This window comes from Rattus norvegicus, chromosome 4 (genome assembly GCF_036323735.1).
Source record: "Rattus norvegicus strain BN/NHsdMcwi chromosome 4, GRCr8, whole genome shotgun sequence".
Taxonomy (NCBI): Eukaryota; Metazoa; Chordata; class Mammalia; order Rodentia; family Muridae; genus Rattus; species Rattus norvegicus.
Genome location: NC_086022.1, coordinates 159,038,832 through 159,056,176, shown reverse-complemented (window position 1 = coordinate 159,056,176; position 17,345 = coordinate 159,038,832). Strand labels below are relative to the sequence as shown.

At 50.0% G+C, this 17,345-nt stretch overlaps 1 protein-coding gene across 1 annotated transcript in view; it reads left to right on the top strand.

Moving 5' to 3' along the window:
* The first annotated feature begins 5,107 nt into the window (after positions 1 to 5,107).
* Clstn3 (calsyntenin 3) overlaps positions 5,108 to 17,345 on the top strand; it is a 33,275-nt gene continuing 21,037 nt past the window's right edge. The window contains 8 exon segments of the mRNA NM_134376.1: positions 5,108 to 5,312; positions 7,579 to 7,701; positions 8,074 to 8,269; positions 9,793 to 10,001; positions 10,476 to 10,625; positions 10,860 to 11,045; positions 11,435 to 11,716; positions 12,464 to 12,576. Coding sequence (NP_599203.1) covers positions 5,249 to 5,312; positions 7,579 to 7,701; positions 8,074 to 8,269; positions 9,793 to 10,001; positions 10,476 to 10,625; positions 10,860 to 11,045; positions 11,435 to 11,716; positions 12,464 to 12,576 — 1,323 coding nt within the window. The 5' untranslated portion in view covers positions 5,108 to 5,248.

Sequence of the window (17,345 nt, the reverse complement as noted above, 5' to 3'; positions counted from 1 at the left end):
AGCCTGCTCTGTCTTCTGCAGCCCCTTTGTTTCCGAGAGATGGTCTGAGGCAGAACTCCCTTAAAGGCCGGAGGCTTGGGGACCGAGTTATCTCCAGTGATGGGTGGGGAGGGCAGAGGAGGAGCAGGATACTGAGAACAGAACTGGAGAGTCAGGTGATGATGTAATAGCATCGTCCAGACACCACTGGCTGTTTTGGAGACGTTGGCTGGCTTTCCTTTCCTTCTGAGCTTCAACGTCAGTAGACAGGCCCCTGGAAAGGACAGAGCAACCATCTTACCTCCCAGCTTGGAATTGCAGTAGGCCTTAATGGATGGCTTCCAGAGAGCAGGCTTGCTCAGTCTTGGCCTGGTGGACGATCAGCGTTTAGGCATCTGACATCTGGCAAGAGTGTTGGGAGTGGAGGGGAGGAACCAGGTCGAGGAGGTTAAGAGTTAAGTTAGAGAGGTGAGAAGTTGGAAATGTAACTCCTCTCCTCCTTTCCTCTCTTTCTCTTCCCTTCCCGTCTCTTCTCTCTTTCTTTCTTTCTTTCTTTCTTTCTTTCTTCCTTTCTTTCTTTCTTTCTTTCTTTCTTTCTTTCTTTCTTTCTTTCTTTCTTTCTTTTCCTTCCTTCCTTCCTTCCTTCCTTCCTTCCTTCCTTCCTTGTTTCTTTTTTTCTTTGTTTCTTTTTAAGAGTTTGCACTTAGGGCATTGTGCAAATGCTCTACCACTGAGCTGTAAACCCATTTCTTTCCCTTCTTTAAAATGTGAGGAGATGCATGTCTAAGCAGGTACCTGTATAGTTGCTGTTCACCTCTTTTGAAACAGGGTCTGCCATTGGCCTGAGCTCACCAATTTTAACGAACAGGCTGGTTGGTTGATGATCCTTAAGAATTCCCCGTCTCACCTTCTCTGGAGCTGGGATTGCAAGCATGTGCTACCCTCTGGGCATTTTTATGTGGGTTCTGGGAACCAAATTCAGGACCTGCGCTAACAAAGTACGTGCTTTACTGACTGAGACATTCTCCGAGCCCTGCAGCTCTCTTGTTATTGTGAAACTGCCTAAGTTGTTCAGAATGACCCTGAGTTCTGTCGTCTAGTCCAGCCTTGAACTTGCAATCTTCCTGCCTCAGCCTATGGATACTACAGGCCTGTGTTACTAGGCATGGCTCAAAATTGAGAATTTCGAGGAGGGAAAGAGGAGGCACAGAAGTCAGAATGAGAGGCTGTAGAGAGACAGCGAGGGGCTGGTACGCCCTCATAAGTGGCCTTTGTCTGGAGTGTAATGAACCATTGCTGTGTGATTTAAGCTAGGGCAGTGGCATGAGCATTCTTACTTTTTGATGACCTTGTGGCTACAGGTAAGGTTGTGCAGCCTGAGTTAGAGGAGGATTAAGACTGGGGACCAATTTGGGGCAGGTGAGAAACTAAGACCTTATTTAGGAAGAAACAGCCTGACAGACACTTGGGATGTCATAAAATAGAAATAAGTCATAAACGCCAGCCACATATGCAAACCGTTCTAGAAGACCTCCCAGAAGACTAAAGAAACACATAAACTTAATCTTAGGGATATAATTTTGTTTAATATAAACTATTCAAAATATTGTAATTTCAGCATGTGATCAATAAGAAAACCAGACACATTTCTGATTCTATTTCACAATGCAGGATGTATTTAAAACTTAGCACATTTCCACTGGGACTAATTACATGCCAAATAGCTACTATTTTGGCTAGTGCATAAAGTTATTCTGGATGGTGTGTGTGTGTGTCTGTGTGTGTGTGTTGTGTGTGTGTGTCTGTGTGTCTGTGTGTGTCTCTCTGTGTGTGTATGTGTCTGTCTGTGTGTCTGTCTGTGTGTATGTATGTGTATGTATGTGTGTATGTGTGTATGTGTCTCTGTGTGTGTTTGTGTGTGTCTGTGTATGTGTGTGTCTGTGTATGTGTGTCTGTGTGTGTGTCTGTGTATATGTGTGTGTCTATGTGTATGTATGTGTGTATGTGTGTATGTATGTGTGTGTGTGCATGTGTATGTGTGTATGTGTGGTTGTGGCGGGGCATAAGTAAGGACACAGGGACATCAATGTGGCTGGCGCGGCGTATAGTCTGGCTGGTGATTGTCACCCACAGACCCAGTAAATACAGAAGTAAAGGAAATACAGAAGTGAAGGTCTTTGGGCCCCAGGAAATAATGAATTCATGTTTGACCTTCAGCACACAAATAGAAATGTCTTATAGACACTTGAGAGCACCGCTCTGGGTCTCGGGCAGTAGCTGTGGCTGGAGAACAAATGTCAAGGACAGTTTACAGGTGACACCAGAAAGCATGGAAGCAGTTGACTTTGCTCAGTGCACAGGCGAGAGAAAGAAAGCCAGGAACAAAATCCTGCCGGGGCCCTGGTGTCAGGGTCAATTAGTAGGGACTCTGTCTGCAAAGGAGACTGAGCAGCACCATATAAGAAGCAAGAACAGTGTGGGGAAACATGGCCGAGGAAACAAAGTGAGAGTGGCTCGGACCTGGTGTCACACGCAGGCTCCAGGATGAACAGATGTTTGCCCATTGGCCTCTACTTTGTGTTCCTGTGACTGATGATGTAAAGGGGCAAGGAGGAGATTGGGGAGACGGCGCAGCAGTTAAATGCATTTCTGCTCTTCCAGAGGACGTGGGTTCAGTCCCCAGCACCTACATGGTAGCTCATAACTATGTGCAACTCCAGTTCCAGGGGACCTGGTGGGTCCATGCACAGATCCGTGCAGGCAAAATAGTCATCCACTTAAAATATTTAAAGAAGGTAAAATAAATTACATAATTCTATTAAAGACATAGAACGAGCAAGGAAGAAGAAGGAAGGAGTTGGGGAACACAGGAGTTTGATGGTCCCCGAGACTGTGATTCGGGGGCCCCATGTCCTGCTTTGGTGGTCATTGTCTCTGGTTTGGGTTGGAGGAATCACTGTTCTGGGTCATCTGCCCTGTGCCCTGTCAATACAAGGGAAAGTACCTAGCATTTTCATTCATCCAAGTAGATCCTCCTCAAACTCCATTCCCGCCTCAGGTTCCACAACGCAGTTCCAGAAGGTGCTAAGAGTCTTCATCACTCTCTGGTTCTTCGGGTGGCTGATCTCCCTCCCCGCCAAACCCCCCAGCAACACTACCTTTCTCAGACCACTGATGTCTGTGGAGGCTGAGGCTAGTAAGGGCTCTCCCGGCTGGCCAGCTGGGTGCTTCCTGTCTGCAATAGCCCTGTCAAGGCTGTGAATGGGAGGCAGGGGAATGGTGGGGTGGGGTGTTGGGTGTCTGAACCTTCCAATGTTGTCCCGTTCCTACCTGGCTCCTCAATGGGACCTAGAAGAGAAAGAAAGTCGGAGGAAGGGTCTGGAAGGGTGGGGTCATTACTTAGGACATCTAGGTAGTGTCCAAGTTCTTTTGGGACAGGTTGGGAGGGAGACATTGTTCCCAATGTTGGCAGAAATAGACTAAGGAATCAGGGAGGCTGTCTGGAAGAGGAGGCTCAGAGACTCCAAGTCAGTCCCCACACAGTGTGGAAAGGTCCATCGAACAAGGGCTTTAACACGTCTGGGTCCTAACTGCAGTAAGAGGACCTCTCCCCAACTCCCCACACTGCGCCCGCCCCGCTCCAGTGATGAGCTCTGGTTTGGTGTCTGAAGCCCTGGAGCGAAGACGCAAAGAGGCGACAGGGATTTACAAAGTCATGCCTCGCTTCAGCTTTTTCTGTGGAATGACCTTGGAGCTGTCAGTCATTCAAAACTTGAACTTTCTGAGCGTTAGTGTTGGCCTTCCTGCCATTTGTGGCAGGTTTGGGAACCCCGAGGGTTGCGCTCCCACTGGAGGTTGCTGTCGCTGGTGTGGCAGTGTGTGAGGAAGCTGTGCGCTCTGGCTTTATTCTTAGACTGAGGGGAAAGGGGGGAGGGGGTATTCAGAGGTGTGAGGCGGGAGGTGAGGATGGAGACAGGAGCCAAAGGCCTGGGCTTTCACAGCTCCCTCCCTCACCACTGGCTGAATCTGGTCCTTAAACAGCGTGTTCTTGGTCTTCTGGGGGCATGTCTGGGGAGGCAGAGGAAATGGTGCTCAGTGAGGGTTGAGCTCATGACAGGGCAAGGGAGGGCTGAGAATTTTATACTCTTTGACTTGGGACCCAGGGTTTCCCTCTCAGTTCCCAGTCCTGGATACCATCGCCCCTCAGCCCTTACCAGGGAACCTCATAACGGCTTGGAGGATATTGTTATCATTGTATACCCTGTCTGCAGCTGCCCACTTGTCTCCGGAACTGGCCAACGTCCCTGTCTTTGGCTTCACAAGATGTGGGGCAGCTCCATCGCAGTTTAAAGTGGGGTAGTCAGGGACTGTAAACAGAGAGGAAAAGAGAGCTTCATGGCCCAGATGCAGGTGAACTGCCCTCACAGGAGCGTGTGTGGAAAGGGCTGCAGGGACTCCTTCCTCTTCCTCGTCTCAGGGCCCTTGTCATCGTTTTTTATTTTCCTGTTTGTTTGTTTTCTGGCCCTCCTCAGTCTCCCACAGGGCCCTGAGTTGGAACTGAAATGCTAGAATTTCATACTCAAGGTTTTGCCTCCAGGTTACCAGAAAGCACGCAGCAGCAAAGACTAGCTAACGGAATGGGCTGTGAAAAGAGGTTAATGCATAATTGGGGGTGGGTGACGTGGATACTGCCTCTCTTGGCCACCGTCAAGTCTGTTGACGTCTCTGTCTCACCCCACCTCCTGGCTTTCAGCTAGATCTTCTGATGGCCTTCGTATCTTCTACCCCCGCCATGGCTTTCCTGCTTCCTCTCTAGCCCCCGCAGTTCCTCTGCTCCCCCAAACTGCAGCCAGGGGAAAAAGCCCTAACACATTCTCCCACCCCTGCTCACCAGTCGCATTGGTTCCCTACCCCTCCTTGCAGCACCTGGCGCCCCCAGTCTTCTAATTGGCCAGCAGCCCCATCAATCCTTGCCTGGCTGTGCTGACGTCATCCTGCAGTAGCGGGGATGGGGTGGGAGTGAGAGAGAGCCAGAGAGAGTGAGGACGCTGGGCTGGAGACTGAAGAGAAGCTACTGCAAGTCCCCCATCTCAGCCACCCAGCGGGTCTGCACGCATCTGCTCTATGGACCAGCGGGGTCAGCAGGCTTCTTTCTGATCTTGTCCCCGGCCCTCCCCTCGTAGAGTCTCTGCATCTCTCCCCCGGGGTGGCATTAGCAGGCTTGAGGCTCCCAGGGGAGAGGAACGCCTGGCCTGGCGTCCTTAACACCATGACCCTCCTGCTGGTGTCCCTCTTGCTGGCCTCTCTGCTTCAGATCAGCTCTGGCAACAAAGGTGAGATAGATGGGGATGGGGGCCTCTGAACTGGGGCATCTGGCTGAGCAGTGTGGGGGTGCGGAGGGAAGGAGGTGTTGAGGTTCTCTGGCGCCTGAGACAGGTGTCCTTTCCTTTCTGACCACCCCCTTCCCATCGTTTCCTCAGACCTGTTCTCACTTCCAAGGGCCAGCTCCTCCTCTCTGGTCCATCCCTACATGTGCTTGCCCGGCATCCTGCTTGTATTTGGTCTCTTTCCCACCTGGGGTCTCTCTGCCCCCTCCCCCAACTCCTCCATGCTGGCAGATACCTCCTGTCGCTAAGGGGCTTGTTCCCCGAGGGTGGCATTCCCTCAGGTTCCGTTTCACTGGGTGTTCGTGCACCCTGAGGGTGGATGGCAGATCCAGCTGACTGTCTTCACCCCTTCCTGGGGAGAAACTGTGTACCGCAGCTCAGCAATTCCGAGCACGTATGTTTTTTCCGTGCCTCTCTGCATCCATACCCTTCTGCCTGCATCCGCTGGCTTGTGGGTTACCACAGCTGCCCTCTCTGGCAGACAGCAGATAAATTCAGCTGGGTGAGACTGTCAGAGGGAAGGAGAGGGTGGGGCCGGGGGCCAGAGGGTTCAGGTAGGAGAGGGCAGAAAAGGTCAGAAAGGGGTGTGGGGGTGCTCCAGGAAGGAGATGAGAAGGGAATCTGAGGAGGGAAGGGCAGATGAGGAGTGGGAATAAGAAGTGCATCAGAAAGGAGAAGGATAGAGGCAGAAGGAGGAAAGGAGAGAAGTGAGGGAGGAGGGAAACAGGAAAGAACCGGGGAGCAAAGAAGGAATGGAGAATGGATACAGGACAGCAGGCAGACATGAGATGGGGATGGGGGGAGGGCTCATTTGCTAAGGGCAGAACGACGGGGTTGCAGGGTGCCTGGCTCTGCCCTGGGTATCCTCTGCTCTTCTGTCTGCTGTCTCCTATGTCTGGCCAGCTCCTGCCTCAGGATGGTCCTCCTAGCTCTCGAGCCCCTTCTCACTCCCTGTTTGGGCTCCCACACACCATCTTGAGGCTTTCTCTTCGGCCATTAGGAGAGAGGGTTATGGTGGTCATCACCATGAAATGGAGAGGCCTGTAGATACCAGGATGTTGGTTGGGCTGTGGTTACAGGAGAGAATAGGAAATCAGAATTTCTCACTCGTCGTGAGATATGGGGGTGAGAGCCCACTGGTGACTCAGTTTCCCTCTGACGATCTATCCTCCCCTCTCCAGGTCTGGCTTTGGGAGCATGGATGGAATTAGGTGGAGCAGTAGTGGAGGCTGGTTCTAGGGATGAGAGGGAAGAGACAAACGTGCTTCCGCTATAACCTCTCAAGAGCTTGAGGGAAGTTAGTCCTGGGGAAGAGACCCTACTTGAGAGGAGTCTGGTCGGATAAAGTGTGATGTGGGATAGACAAAATTAGGGTTCAGAGAGGTCTGTGAAGGAGCTGAGGGAGTGTGGGTGTGGAGGTCTTGAGAGGACCTAGAATGTACTGGTTGTGACTGTATTCTCTTGGGTGTGGGGATGGGAAGTGAGAGATTTGCTGTGTTTCTAGGCCAGCTCCATAATCCCTTAGGATGTGGGCTCTGCTGGGTCCAGTCACAGCGCTGATTTCTCTGTTCTATCCCTTCCCCTCTGCCCCCTCCTCCTGTCCTATATAACTGTCTTCTTTCCTTTCTCCTTTTCTGGGAGAGTGGCCTGAAGTCTGGGCCCGACCTAGAGAAGTCTAGGGTGAAGGGTTGAAATTCAGCAGGTTGGGGGCTTTGGGGGAGGAGGGTAAACCACTGAGATTTTAGGAAATTGGGCTACTCTTGCCCCCCAGTCTTAACTCTCCCTTCATTCTCCTTGTCCTTTCTTAGGGCCTTATGAGGGCTCATGGTTGTTTCCTGCGTCCCCCATCACCATTTGCTAAGGCAAAACAACACAACACAAAACAAAACACCCCCAAAACAAACAAACAAACAAACAACAACAACAAAACCCTTATAGGAGATTCTCTGCCCCTAACCATGATCCCCAGGGAGAGACAGTGGTCCCTTCCCCACAGGAAGGTCGTTGCCGTGAAACCGTCTCCCCAGTTACAGGAGAAAGCTGTGACCTCCTGCAGGAGAGACTCTAGTTCCTTCTGTAGCCCACCCTTCTCCCTCTGGCAAGGTGGCAAGGCACAGAAAGGGTGTTGCTATTGGGTGGAGGGTTAACAAGGACTGCATCCTGGGAGTGGAGGTTCAGCTCACCTTCTCTCTTCTCCCTGGGGTGGGGCCAGCGAACAAGCATAAGCCATGGATCGAGGCCGAGTACCAGGGCATCGTCATGGAGAATGACAACACGGTCCTGTTGAATCCGCCACTCTTTGCCTTGGACAAAGATGCTCCGCTGCGCTATGCAGGTAACCGGCAGGACTGAGGAAGTGGGTGGGAAGGCAGAGGACAGGGAGGGGTGGGAGGTCCGGGTAGTGAGAGCAGTGCGCAGGCAGCATGAGCCAGGGGAAAGAAGGGGGGCGGGCCGCACTGGAGAACTTGAGTTGTAATGGAGGATATGAGAGTTGGGCAGCCAGGGATTAAATTAACATGATTAGATTTTGCAGACCGTAAACCTGCTGGTTCTGAGCTTGTTGCTCAGGGAAGCTGGAGATCACTGATATTTAAAGTCATCAAGAGAAGGGTCTGAATGATGGATGAACTGTGTAGCTGGGCGTGGCCTAGCCAAGGGATCTGAGGGCCGGTCACATGGAACCTCACTTCCTTTCCCTTCTTGCCAGGTGAGATCTGTGGCTTCCGGCTCCATGGGTCTGGGGTACCCTTTGAGGCTGTGATCCTGGACAAGGCAACAGGTGAAGGGCTGATCCGGGCCAAGGAGCCTGTGGACTGCGAGGCCCAGAAGGAGCACACCTTTACCATCCAGGCTTATGACTGTGGAGAGGGGCCCGATGGCGCCAATACCAAGAAGTCTCACAAGTGAGGAAGGATGTCTGTTACGGGACCCTTCTCCCTCCTTCAGTGCTCTCTCAGAGACAGGGCTCTCCTTTGCTAGCAAGTTGCTTGTTAGCCATGGATAGACCAACCCAAACCTGGGAATGGAACCCACGACCTCACCTATGCCTGGGAAACACTCTACCAATGGGCTTTATCTCCAGCCCCAAATTTACTATTGCAAAGTTACTGCTAATCATGAGTAATAACGCTCATTTTATCCTTTCTCCCGTGTCAACTGATTATTGTTTGTTCTAACATAAAAACAGTGCTCTCTTAGTCCCTGACCATACCAGCTGAATGTCACCCCACCCCTGCTATTCATAGAGTTTAGGGATCTCTGGTCAAGGTCACAAGTGGACAGGAGAGTTCAGTGACATCTCACCAGTGTCACTTCGCCGTTTAAAACCTTGGACAATGTACCTAGCCTTTCTGAACTTGATTCTCCTGGTCTATGAGGTAAACGGTTGCTTGGTAGGGGAGATGGTCTGTATAAAAAGCACGTCCCTTTGCACAAGGGCATTGTGGTGATGGAAAGACAAGCAAATTCCACATGCAGCCAGACCCATTCCAAGTGCCCCCTCTGGTCCATTTGCAGCACACAGCATACACTGGGCTTCTGACACACACATGGCTTGTGGGGGCCAGGGAGGGGGATTGTTATACCATAGAGGAGGATCGGACCTCAGACACCTACCTCTGTTACCAGCTATGTTCTTACTTGAGAATGGGAAAATGATCAGTAATAAGGAATCCTGGATCACTGAGAGGCATCTGAGATCAGAAGGGTCTTTGGGACTTAGTTTCCCATTTAGATAGAAGACCTTTGCCTCTGAGCCTCGGAGCCTGGCTCTTGGCTAGAGGCGTTCCTAGACCTGGCTTTGTTGACCTGGGAGGGGCCATGGCTGACATGCATAATATGGGCAGGTGAACTACTCAGTTCAGACAAAGGACTTCCAGTTAAATGCCACTTCTATGATGGCTGGTTTTAATTTGTTTTTAAGGCTGTATCTTTTTCATTTCTTCTGGTAAGATTGGACTTTTGTTAAGTTGGGGACATTTTGAATTTTTAAAAAACTATGTTTTATTGCTTTTTTCCTCACCTTGGCATCCTAATGAGGGTCCCCAGATACACTCAGAACATGTCCTAGAGCAAGCATGTGGACAGACAGAGAGGGCCGTTGAGAGGGATTGGAGGTGCACTGAACATCTTCCTCCTCTTCTTCCTTGAAGAAGCCTTCTGGACAGAAACCACCAACACGGCTTCCGATATTCTCTAGGCCTTGTTCCTTCTCCCCCCCCACCCCCCGCCATTGGCCCTTTCCTTGAGCCCTCTCTCTTGTATGGTTTCATATCTGTTATCTGCAGCCCAGTGCCCTGTGGAGTGGGGATGAGCAGTCTCAAGGGGAGCCTGGCCCCCTCCTGCCCTCACTCCCGAGCCCGACTCCTGATCACAGATTTCTCAGCCCTCTAAAGCTTCCACACCTATTCTGCTTCTATGCATGCAGGGCGACCGTGCATGTTCGGGTCAACGATGTGAATGAGTTTGCCCCAGTCTTTGTGGAGCGTCTCTACCGTGCTGCAGTGACTGAGGGGAAGCTGTATGATCGCATCTTACGTGTGGAAGCCATTGATGGTGACTGCTCCCCTCAGTACAGCCAGATCTGCTACTATGAGATCCTTACACCCAACACCCCTTTCCTCATTGACAATGATGGTGAGTCTTCTCTGTCCCTAGCAGCTCAGAACCCTCTGCTCCCCAGATGACTGACCCAGGGCATCATCCTCTCTATTCCTGTCCCTCCCTCACGACCCTTATTCTCCCTGCCCTCCACCCCCAGATACTTCCTTTCCACTTTAGGCTGCTATTGGCCTGCCTAGTACTGCCAAACCTTCCCGGGCTTCCTCTGGTGCAGTGGTTCTCAACCTGTGGGTTGTGGTCCCTTTAGGGGCTTGGATGACCCTTTCACAGGGGTCACGCATCAGAATCTTGAATATGGGATATTTATATTATATTAGTAGCAAATTACAGTTATGAGGTAGCAACAAAATAATTTTATAGTTTTTTTTTGGGGGGGGGGGGGAATCACCACAACGTTAAGAACTGTATTAAAGGTTCACAGCGTTAGGAAGGTTGAGAACCACTACTCTAGTGCACCTGACCTGTCTGTCCTCCCATTTCCCACCTCAGGCAACATTGAGAACACAGAGAAGTTACAGTACAGTGGTGAGAAGCTCTATAAGTTCACAGTGACAGCATATGACTGTGGGAAGAAGCGAGCAGCAGATGATGCTGAGGTGGAAATCCAGGTGAAGCCCACCTGCAAACCCAGCTGGCAAGGTGAGGGAGGCGTTCAGTGGGGACCTGCTGCTTAATCACCCGTCACATTATTTGTTTTTTTATTTTAATTTTTCTGCTGTCCTATCTGATGACCCTGGAAGGTAGACCAGATGCCGGAAGCACATTTCCAGACAAGCTTCTACCCTGGCCACTTTTCTAGGAGCCGCAGACGGTCAGCACACGTGGCAGGAAGGACTGCCTTGCCATCTGCCTTTCTCTGTCTCACCTGTGCAGGCTGGAACAAAAGGATTGAATATGCCCCAGGAGCGGGGAGCTTGGCTTTGTTCCCTGGCATCCGCCTGGAGACCTGTGATGAGCCACTGTGGAACATTCAGGCCACCATAGAGCTGCAGACCAGCCATGTGGCCAAGGGCTGTGACCGAGACAACTACTCAGAGAGGGCTCTGCGGAAGCTCTGTGGTGCGTGTGTCTCTTTTCCCCTGGGTCCATCCCTTCTCAACCATCCCTCACCTCCTCTTTCCCTTCGTGTGGGTAGTTTTTGTGCTCCAAGGGGTAGGTAGATAAGGCTCTGGTAAAGAAGTATCATTGTTGAGCCTGCCACTAGATGCGTTGCAGAACAACATCTGGGAGCAACGAAGAGTTGGTGAATGGGTTCAGTTAATGAGAGTCATTTCTAGAAGAGAGAGAGAGAGAGAGAGAGAGAGAGAGAGAGAGAGAGAGAGAGAGGTCCTTCTCTTGTCTTAGAAAGCCTACAAGAGGAGGTGAATCATTTCCTTTCCTATTTCCTTTTTATCTCCTCATCTGCTGCTACTCAGTTTTGACACTTGTCCCTTTTGGGGCACCTGCAGGTGCTGCTACTGGGGAGGTGGACCTGTTGCCCATGCCTGGCCCCAATGCCAACTGGACAGCGGGGCTCTCGGTGCACTACAGCCAGGACAGCAGCCTCATCTACTGGTTCAATGGCACACAAGCTGTGCAAGTTCCCCTGGGTGGTCCAGCAGGCCTGGGCTCTGGGCCGCAGGATGGCCTCAGTGACCACTTTACCCTGTCTTTCTGGATGAAGCATAGTGTGACTCCTAGCAAGGGGAAGAAGGAGGAGGAGACCATTGTATGTAACACCATTCAGAACGGTGAGTCCTAGCCTAAGGTGGGACACTGGCTCCTTGTGCTGTCTTTGCCACTTAGCATTACCCAGTAAGGACTGTTGACAGGTCTTGTCCCCTCTTTTCATTTTAATTTGTAAGTTGGCAGTTTTTCTTTTTTCTTTTTAAAAGACAATCTTGCTGTGTAGCCCAGGCTAGCCCAGCAATTTGAACAGCCTTCCCACAATCAGCATTCTGAACGCTAAGATTACAGGAATGCCTCACTGTACTCCCTCGATGTCTTAACAAAAGAGAGATGGAGTCTTGCCATGTTTCGTAGGTTGACCCTGAGCTCCTGGGCTCATGGGGTGCTAATGTCTCACTTTGCCTAGTTGTTGTGACTGTGGCAGACACTATCATGCCCAGTTCACCCTTGTAATTCTGTGACTTGTTGAGATGGTATTTTGAGAGACTTTTGTGCTGCATGCAGCAGAACTGACTCCCAGATGACATTGTCCTTATTGACAGATGCTAAGTTAGCCTTCCTGCATTCCTGTCATATCTCTTCACCCACACAAGCCCCACCATTGCCCACAGTGATTGATGGCTTACCCATCCTTTCTCTCCCATCACTATCCCATCCCTCCTACTCTAGGAGCCCTTTGTCTCTGTCTCCATGCACCCCTCACAATGGCCTGAGCCCCTGCCAATGGCCTGAGAGAATAAGAGTAGGAACCTTGAGCCTTTTCTTGCCTCAGACCTGTGTTTGACTCCTATCCCCTCCCTGCCCCTTAGAGGACGGCTACTCTCACTACTCATTGACTGTCCACGGCTGCAGAATCGCCTTTCTCTACTGGCCGTTGCTTGAGAGTGCACGCCCGGTCAAGTTCCTCTGGAAGCTGGAGCAGGTGAGATAGGGGTGCTTCTGAGAGAATGGAACTACGTTCTAGGGGTTTCCAAGCCTCTGGGGTTGTTATTTTGATAGCCCTTTCTATAACCTCAGTCCCCAATTAGTCTACCCCAGGTTGTCTTGTTCTCAAGGCTTGCTGCTTAGAGAAGCATTCGCGTATTGTAGGGTCATAAGGGCAACTTTACTAAACCTGGCCAGCCATCTTGGTCCTTGTTTTATTTCATCTTATATATCTTTATTTCATATGTGTAACCCATATAACAGTATGTGTCCTTGATTTTTACTTTGTAACCAGGAAACCAGGTGATGCTGGGATGAAGTTCACAGCTTAGGGTTCAATATTCATTGGGAAGCCTGACAGTTTTCCATACTGGCTAGTTTTGTTTTTTATTTGTTTGTTTTTGCTTTGAGACAAGGTCTCTCTATGTAGCCCTGGTTGTCCTGGAACTCACAGAGATCCACCTGCTTCTGACTCCCATGTGCTGGGATTAAAGGTGTGCTCAACACCATCCCACTAATGTTTTAAACTTCGTAATTTTCACTTTGTAATATTTTATAATTAATATTTTTTGAGACAGGGTCTCTGGTAGCCTTAGCTGATCTTAAATTTGCTATATAACAGAGGATGACCTTGAACTCCTGATCTTTCTGCCTCCATTTCTCAAGTACCTGGATCACAGGCGTGTGCCACCATGCAAGCTAAACTTTAAGAAGGATAAAAAGAATTCTACATCCTGAGGTTGTCATATGATGAAATTATATAATAGGGCTTTATAGACTTAAAACCACTGTACACATGTTAACTGTCACCCTTTTGTCTATGCTTATGAAAGATATGTAAAGATGGAGAAAGGAATTAAGGTCCTCTCTTAAGCCCACACTTCCAAGTTTGTAGTCTGTTTATTGTGTTGGTCTTTATGCTACAGTCCAGGCTGGGCCTGCCCTTGTGGTTTCCCCTCCCTCTACCTCCTGGGTGCTGGGACTGTAGGTTCTTGTCATCATCCTGTCTGTTTATTCTTCAAGTTGACTACAAAGACCAGTGAGGGCCAACTTGAGTTTCCAACCTCTACCTTTTGTATACATCCTGGTAGAGTGATAAGTGGAGGAAGGTGCAGGAAACAGGAAGGTGCAGGAAACAGGACAAGGGGGAAGGGCCAGTTTACAGAAGCTTTGCTGTTGGTAGCACATTTTAAGAGAGAAGATTTGCCATTTGCTGCTTCTGGGCCTTTCCCCGTATGGTTGGCCTCCCCCCATCCTTCCCTCTCTTCACCTCTTCCTCTCTGTCTTTTCCCTGAGATGCCGAGGATTGAGTTTAGGGCCTAGCTCTGCCACTGAGCTTTGTCCCAGCCCTCCTTTTGTTGTTGATTGGCTTTCTTTTCTCTTTCTTTATTCTTCTTTCATATACTACATTCTGACTGCTGTTCCCCTCCTTCCCCTCCCCCAGCTCCCCCTTCTTTCCCCCTCTGATCCACTCCCTATTCACTCCCCCTCAGAAAAGAGAGGGCCTTCTAAGGACACTAACCAGATATAGCAGAACAAGCTACAATACGACCAGGTACATATTCTCACACCCAGACTGGATGAGGCAACCCAGTAGGAAGAAAAGGGTTCCAAAGACAAGGAAAAGAGTTAGAGACAGCCCTGGCCCTCACTGGTAGGAACCCCACAAGGACATGAAGCTACACAACTATAACATACGTGCAGAGGACCCAGCTCAGACTATACAGGCTCCCCCATCTCTGTGAGCCAACTTGAGTTCTAGGCAGTTGATTCTGTGGACCGTGTTCTTGATCCCTCTGACTCCTCCAATCCTTCCTCTCCCTCCTCCACAGGACTCCCCAAGCCCCAAACCCTGCCTAATATTTAACAATCTATTTCTTTTTTATTTTGAGATAAGACTTCACTAAGTTGCCCAGGTTGGCCTTTAACTCAGTCTGTAGCCAAGGCTGTCTTTGAGTTTTGTGACCCTCTTGTCTTAGCCTCCTGAGGATTACAAGACGTTCACTATGCCAGGCTTAGAGAGAGAGGGAGAGGGAGAGGGAGAGGGAGAGGGAGAGGGAGAGGGAGAGGGAGAGTGAGAGGGAGAGGGAGAGGGAGAGGGAGAGGGAGAGGGAGAGGGAGAGGGAGAGGGAGAGAGAGAGAACACTATGTATGTATGTATGTATGTATGTATGTATGTATGTATGCATGCATGCATGTACATATGTATGTGCTGTATGCCATTCTGGGAATCGACTACAGGATCTTATATATGTTAGGTGAGTACTGTATCACTAAGCTACTTCTCTTTAAAATTTCTTTATCTTCTTTTATTTAAAACATCTAGTATGGACACCACTGAAGTGTCTGCCTTTTCAACAGATAGATTCTAGGGCTAAAATGGAATTTAATAATATGAAACAAAATATTCAATTTCATTTAGCTTTTATTTTATTTGGGTAGTTATGCTACTTTTTTTTTTTGCTACTTTATTATTTTCTTTTCTCCTTCCATGCCTTCCGTTTCTCTCCCCACTTTCTCTTTTTGGCAGAGTTGGGAATTTAGACCAGGACCTTGTGGGTGCCAAGTCAACCCTTGAACCCTGAGCCAGCCTCTAGTGGAGGCGGAGTTTTAAAAAAATCTAAATATCTAAATAGGAGCAGTGGATGAAAGAACTCTCTGAGGCAAGGGAGAGTTCAGTGGAGCCAGGCCAGCAGACGATGGGGAGGGGCTTATGAAATGCTCGGAGAGATGGGGAGGGGCTTATGAAATGCTCGGAGAGATGGGGAGGGGCTTATGAAATGCTCGGAGAGATGGGGAGGGGCTTATGAAATGCTCGGAGAGATGGGGAGGGGCTTATGAAATGCTTGGAGAGATGGGGAGGGGCTTATGAAATGCTCGGAGAGATGGGCAGTGGCTTTGCGAGACCTTTGTCTGAAGGCCTAAAGGCAGGAATATGACTTGGTCAGAGTTATGGTGAAGGCTGTCAGTTGTGAGAGGCCTTACTGAAGAGGTACAGGAGTGGAAGTAAGCCAGGGAAGTGACTCCAGCTACCTTGGAGGCTGAGGCAGGACGAGCCTGGCAATGTAGTGAGACTCTGTTTTTTGTTGTGGGTATTGTTGTTTGTTTGTTCTTTTTTTTTTTTTTTTTTTGAGACAGGGTTTCCTCTGTGTAGCTCTGGCTGTCCTGGAACTAACTCTGTAGACCAGGCTGGCCTCAAACTCACAAAGATCCACTTGTTTCTGCCTTCTGAGTGCTTGGATTAAAGGTGTGAACCACCACTGCTTGTCTGGCTTATTTTTGTTTTTAAACAGCAACAGCATCACCATCACCATCACCACCACCACCATCACCAATACTACCATCACCACCATTACCACCACCACCACCACCATTATCATCATCATCATCACCATCACCACCACCACCATCACCACTACCACCACCACCAACACCACCATTACCACAACCACCACCACCATCACCATCATCACCACCATCACCACTATCACCATCACCACTATCACCATCACCACCATCAGCACCACCATCACCACTATCACCATCACCACCATTATCACCACCATCACCACTATCACCATCACCACCATCAGCACCACCATCACCACTACCACCATCACCACCACCACCACCACCACCACCACCACCACCACCACCACCACCATTTTCACCATCATCAGTTTGTAGCTCAGTTGGCAGAGTGCTTGCCTACTGATGGCAGTCCAGAGATGGAGAGTTCCACAAAGAAACCCTGAAAAGGAAGCACCTGCTGGTGGTTTGGGTGTGGAAGATGAGATTGTGAGGGGCACTGGGGGAGGCGTTCTAGGTTCAGTGACCAGCACCACATAAAACCAGGTGTCCTGGTGCATGCCTGAAGCAGGAGGATTAGAAGTTCAAGGTCATGGTGAGATTGAGGCTAGCCTAGGCAACATGAGACTTTGACTAAAAAAATCCAAACCATCAGGCAAGATAGCTCATGGCATGTACCTTTAATTCCAGTACTCCAGAGTCAGGGGCAGGGGCAGGGGCAGGGGCAGGGGCAGGGGCAGGGGCAGGGGCAGGGGCAGGGGCAGGGGTAGGGGTAGGGGCAGGGGCAGGGGTAGGGGCAGGGGCAGGGGCAGGGGCAGGGGCAGGGAGATCTCTGTATGTTTGAGGATATCCAGGTCTATGAAGCAAGTTCTAGGACAGCCTCAAACAAACAAACAAACCACAAACAAACAAACAACCCAACCCCAACCAAAGCAGAAATAAAAAGTCAAAAAAGACTACTCTGGGGCTGTGCTTAGAGGTCTGAGCTCGCCAGAAGCTCAAAGCCTTAGGTTCTACCTCCAGTATAAAGAAGAAGAAAAGATGAGTGTGTGTCAATGGATGAAATTGTGGTGACTGTTCACACAAAAGGGACTGGGGACTCATTGCTATGTGGCCATGGAGCTAGAGAGTCCTAGAGACCCACAGCTGTTAGTTTTGTTTGGCCCCGAGATGAAAGTACCTGTTGGTTTGGGTGTGGAGGGTGGGGTGTGTGGGCAGTTGGGAAGTGTACTGGCTTCTGTCCTATGAGTGTTAAATATGAGATGGCCTTGAGATATAGAATCCAGGGAGAACTCTGGGCTGGGCATGGGCACGGCGGTGTCACCAGTGTGAGTGTGGAACAGGCCAGGATACTCCTAGGAAAGGGGCGTAGAGGAGAGAAAGGAGAGAGTCCGTGCTGAGCCTTGAGGGCTCCCACCACTGGGAAGTTGTTAAGGTACAGAGTTCCACTCCTTCCTC